We start from the raw sequence: 5821 nt of genomic DNA on the forward strand, positions 1-5821 counted from the left end.
AGAAAGGGAGCCCATGAAATTGTTCATGGAGAATGAGATTGAAGAACTGCAAAGAAGCCCTTGGCTGAAATTGAGAGTGAGAAGGTTAATAAGGACGATATAGATATATGCCTGAAGTGGTTGGATCTCTTTCACCGAAGAAAGCATCAGTGTAGGTGCCCTAATTCAATTCCTCTAGGCTATGCCTTCCCCTGAAGTTTTGGGTTTTTTTTGTTATTTGATAATTGTGAACCGAACGTTTTTTTGGTTCTTTGTTGGTTTTTGAAGATGGGAGATTCATGATGACACTTAAGATTCTGAATGGAGTGACTACCAGACTCCAAACTCGATTTCTGGCAAGCATGACTGAAAAATATGGAGCAAAGAGATGCGCAGATATAACGACTCAGCGTAATTGGCAGATTTGTGGAGTTATGCTGGATGATGTACCTGCAATATTGAAAGGGCTGAAGGAGGTTGGCCTGTCAAGATTGCAGAGTGGAATATTGAAAGGGCTGAAGGAGTTTGGACTGTCAAGCTTGCAGAGTGGAACGGGCAACGTTAGAAACTCTGTGAGCAATTATTTAGCAAGGATTGATGCTGATGAAATCATTGACACAAGGCCATATACAAAGGTTCTGACTGACTACATTGTCAACAATGGCAAGGGGAATCCATCCATAACCAACCTATGAGTGCTAAAGTAGATTCTGTTGGTACCATTCATTTTGGATGTTGAATTAAATTGTGTAATGGTCAGCTTCTTTTCATTTTGTTTTGGGAAATAAACAGATCTTTTCCAGAGAAATAGGTATATTTTTTTTTTAGTTCAAGAGAATGTTACATAGGGATCTCTTTTTTTGAAACTTTTGTTGGTGAGTCTCCAGATTTGCAAATGCGCGTGAAGGAAAAAGAATAAGATCAAGCCAGGCAGCGATAGATTTGGGAAGCTCTGTTCCACATTCATAACTTGGTCATACATTATAGTCCATTATGCTCTATTCCAAACAAAATAACACTCCATTAAACCTTGCGTCACATTCTATTCAGATTGGTTCTCTTCCAAAGTTCAATGGTGTTCACGGACAATCCTTCTATTCTCGGTACCCAATTCCACGTCTTCTCCATAACTGAGGGGATATCGGCGGCAGACAATTGAATGACAGAGAAATGATTTTGCATTCTCCTATTTGATGTCGATAAGGGAATGGAAGCCCTCCTCATAGATGGTCGGAAGCTTCATTCTCCAGGGTCCATTGAAGGAGGTCGTATTAACCCTTTTCCGCCCGGTGCGCTGCATTTTAGAGCGAACAGGCCCTGCCCTCAAACCAACACCCACTCTTTTCCATTCCAATGTCTCTGAATTATAACCCTCGCCCTTAAATTGTCTAGAATATGTTATTTCATGATCAGTCTGGCGTCCATCCAGATGATTGATCTCACTTACTTCTTGTCCCATCATTGTCACACTCGGAGTGACTTTATGGCCTCGTCGTCGCCCTAATTTCTCGTAGCGGTGGCGGTTCCATTCCATGGCAGCTCTGGCTTCAATGGCGAACACAGCCATATCAGTGGTCGGCAGACGACGACTCAGTTTGGCTAAAGGAAGCAGAAAATAGAGATGCCCCACTTGCAGTTCCTGCTCTGCAGAAAGGGGAGAAATAAACTCATCGTAACGAATGGAATCGGCATGGCAGACGAAGAAGCCGGGTCTCTCTCTTAATATCTCTGCTACTTTCACATGCTCCAGGAACTCTCTAATCAATCCATCTGCCTCTTCCTCAATGACCACTAATTTGGCAGTGGGAAGATGAGGTGATGTACAAGAAAAACAAACCCCCATAAAATTCTCTGAAGGATAGATGGATACAGAGATTGGGGTGAGTAACGAAAATGACCTACCTGTGTGGGGGTTGTAATGAGATTTTATAGAGAGGAATGCCACTATAATACTCCCACTACTTGCGTAAGGGAATTCGTCAGGCAATGGAAAGCGAGACCCTCGCTACTTGTTCCCCAATAAAGCAATACAAATGAGAGGGAGTCCATTCACTGATCCGCTTCCAGATCATCAATTTTTTTCGAAACAACGGGGGTTGAACGGTTGACTGTAGAATGGTAATAGAAAAACCCAATCACGGATATAAATTGCTGACAAATTTAAGTTTCTAGAAATCAAGGGAACTCGCCAGGTAAGAGAGACCGACCGAGACCGTTGGTACTTGCTCCCCAATTCAGAATCCTCGTCGTAGTGTTTGTTTTGTTTGGTCATTTCAATTATTCAAATACTTAATATTCTGGGTCAATGGGCTAAAACTCTTAGATGGATATTCACAATATAAATATAAGTGGTTTCTTTTTTAAGTAAAGTGGAATTTTTCTACTTCCCAAACTAAATACCTATGATAATAGCAAAATCTGGCGCACAGAAGATTCAAATGTCATACATACAGTGAGCTGGAATCATATTCCATTCATATACTAAAACAACTGCCCATAAAATTCTTTGAAGGATAGCTGGATCCAGAGATTGGGGTCAGTATTGAAAATGGCTTGCCTGTGCAAGTATGTTGTGATGAGATTTTAAAGAGAGGAATGCCACTATAATATTCAAGTGCTTGCGTGAGGGTATTCCTTAGGTAATGGAGACTGAGATCCTTATTATTATACTCGTTAATCTTCTCCTAGAGATTACGCACTTTAGCCTGCAAATCAGATTGTTGTTTATTCAGGGGCAAGATGTTTTGCTGCAACTTCTTAATTTCAGCCTCTAGTGCTTAAGTTAGAGGCTTCTTTGATGGTCACTCTGCCTCAATTTCTTTTAATTATTGTTCCACCTCAGATCTAATAAAAAATAATAAATATGCAAATCTAAACTAATTAAATTTACAAAAAAATCTGAAGCAAAGCAATTATTTTTCATATGAGAATTTGGGCAGAAAAACCTTGATGTTCGTCTCTTCTATCAGTAATTCATTTTCAAGTTCCTTGTTGCATTCCATTATTGACCAACTTACCCCTAACAATTTATTTTCCTTGAGTACGAAGAAAAAATGTCAAAACACATTAAATCCAATATACACACTACCGATAAGGTCTCGTAACATACAATGTCCATCTCACTATAGCAGCAAAAATTGATGAGAGCGCCAAAGAACATGATGGTACGCTCGCTATTGGGCCTGAAAATGTCCTTCAAAGAAAAATCGTGGGCTCCCATGTCCTATATTATCTTCTGAATTTTTGAAATAGAATTAACATTGCCCACAGTTTCTCTATGTGACTCCTTGTTTTGCAGCACGTCGAGATCACAAATTGTTCCTGCATGCAGATAAGAAAAAATAAACCCCAACCTCTAACGCTGATTGTGCACAAAGGTAATGTGCGGTGGTTTTCAAAGGAGTAGTCTTTAACGCGACTTTTTGAAAGCTTTTCTGGCGATTTTTCCCTGTGAAAATCCGGCAGTAATTTATTGGAATCCAATTTTGATAGCTAATTTCTGCACAATGAAACTGTCCCAGGGGTTTTTCAGGGTGCTGAATCCGAATATGCAGTTAAAAACCCATTTTAACTGCAACAAATCATGATTTCATCTCAATTTCTTCCGCCGGATTCCGTCACCGGAATCTCAAAAAGTCGCATTATAGACAACTCCGTTTTCAAATGTTTTGTTTCCCCCTTATCGATTATGTGTGGAGGTGGTTTGATAGAAAAGTAGTGTTTTAAATTTGAAACCACTTTGTTTCCCTCCCTTAGCTGATTGTGCACGGAGGTAATGCGGGGTGGTTTTCAAATGTTTTGTTTCTCGCCCTTATTGATTATGCATGGACGTGGTTTGATAGAAAAGTCATGTTTTAAATTTGAAACCACTTTGTTTCCTTCCCTTAGCTGATTATGCACGGAGGTAATGTGTGGTTAGGTAATGGTTTTCAAATGTTTTGTTTCCCACCCTTATCGATTATGCGTGGAGGTAACACATGGTTAGATAATGGTTGTCAAATGTTGTAAATAGGGGTGGAGTTAAGTCATAAATCATTTTGATTTCTAAATTTTATTTTTATTTTTATTTTTGGAGGGATAAAATTCTAATTTTTTTTTTTTTAGGGATAAATTACTTCTATATGCCTAGTTATATATGATAATTTATCTCATTTTAAAATGTGTCTGGTGTAATTAATAATATATGTGGATAAATTTAAGGATTTAATTAAAATCAAATTAGAATAATAATATATTTATATAATAATTATTTATTTATTTTGTTTATAAAGGATGTGTATTACATTATATCTTAGAGTTTTCACAATTAAGTTATTTGGTCGTGTTTATGTCATGCCTACACTATTGCATGCATCTCTTCTCTGAATAAGAAGTCATTGAGCTCTCATACAAATGAGACCTCTAACATTGCATCCTAATGCCAAATACTCCCACAAGCATTGATTGTCCTTCATGTGATCAAAATATGACCCTCCAATGACAAGGAGCTTTGCTTCTTCTCCACCAAGTTCCTATGCTTTTCCTTCAACAATAGTCTTCCAACAAAGTAGGTCGGGCCTTGTGTGACATAAATGCTTGTGTCGATGGGGTGAAACCACAAGGAGAGCACCCATCTTATGTGTGACCTTGTTATATATATATATATATATATATATATATATATATATGCATGGGAAAATTCCATAGACTTCACCACCATTGATGGATGGTAACTTAGGTAGACCATCACTGCCCAAGTTCCAAGCATCTTGCCCCTAGAAGACCAAGAGAATTGAACCTCTGACCTCACCAAAATGGGGAGAGATATCTCACATCTTACTCATGGCTACTGAAACTAACCCTCAAGGCTACAAGACGCTTAGCCCATCTTTGGAGAATAATCAATGGAATAGTAAATTAGTGATATTGTGTTGATCCACACTCACACCTAATGTGGATTATGTCTAACCCTCTACATTAGAGCCACCCAAGGGTGCTAATTACTTTCCCTCCCCCATGACACTTAGAATGCGACCCTCATCCATGAATTTGATGAGCTTTGTAAACATAATCATTGTCAATGAAAGGGAAGCTCCTCACTCCAAGGCGTTCTTCTCAATGCCTATGTGCTTCATTTGTTGTTCAACCCTACTCCAATCCTCTCTCCTTTACTTTGTGTTATATCCCTCACAACAAAATTTTATTACATAAACATTGAAGATAAATGAAACATCTGCCCACTTGTGTTCCATTTGGCATTTCAAGCCTCCATGCATTCAGCATGGCTCTCCAACCCAAACTTATTTTATATCATAAACACTATGTTTTACCATTGTTCTATTAGATTGATGTTGGTGGAAATAGAAATAAATGGGATTCAAGGATGTTCTTTTGACCTAGAGAATGTGGCTTATTTCCCAAGATGTTACCCAAAGGCCACACTTTCTCACTATTATATTTCAAGAATTTGGAATTCATCTTAGGCTAGTTGATTTCTACTCGGGATACCTCCTTCATCACACCACTCATTTAGTGTTCAAAGGAAACAATTAGAAATAGTTGCAGTTGTCATTTTGAGATCTTGGGTTTCATTATCATGGGTTACCATTCATTGGGCCTTATTTTCCTTTCTTCACCTTTTTCTTATATCTAGGACTTAGGGAATGAGGCTTTCATTAGTTTTGAACAACTCATAGATATAACATTTACATGAATTTTCACTTCAACCTTAGAGTTTAAACTTAGATACATCGCACTAGTGTATCTTTAATGATTTTGGCTTTCAATTTTTTCTTTTCTTTCATCACAAATGACAAAAGGGGAAATAATTTGCCACAAATCTATGAATTCTTAATCATAAAGG

The 5821-nt window shown here is 38.1% G+C and overlaps 1 protein-coding gene and 1 pseudogene across 1 annotated transcript; one reads left to right on the forward strand and one right to left on the reverse strand.

Annotated features, from left to right (window-relative positions):
• Positions 1–341: 341 nt before the first annotated feature.
• Positions 342–674, forward strand: LOC149250332 (ferredoxin--nitrite reductase, chloroplastic pseudogene; annotated as a pseudogene).
• A 491-nt stretch (positions 675–1165) lies between these two features.
• Positions 1166–1822, reverse strand: LOC149250333 (uncharacterized). Its single transcript, XM_089453624.1, has one exon. It carries the CDS (start codon positions 1820–1822, stop codon positions 1166–1168), a length of 657 nt encoding a protein of 218 aa, XP_089309750.1.
• Positions 1823–5821: the final 3999 nt, after the last annotated feature.

The sequence above is a fragment of the Pinus tabuliformis genome, chromosome 7 (genome assembly GCF_031772625.1).
Source record: "Pinus tabuliformis cultivar Carrire ecotype Pingquan chromosome 7, CPIR1, whole genome shotgun sequence".
NCBI lineage: Eukaryota > Viridiplantae > Streptophyta > Pinopsida > Pinales > Pinaceae > Pinus > Pinus tabuliformis.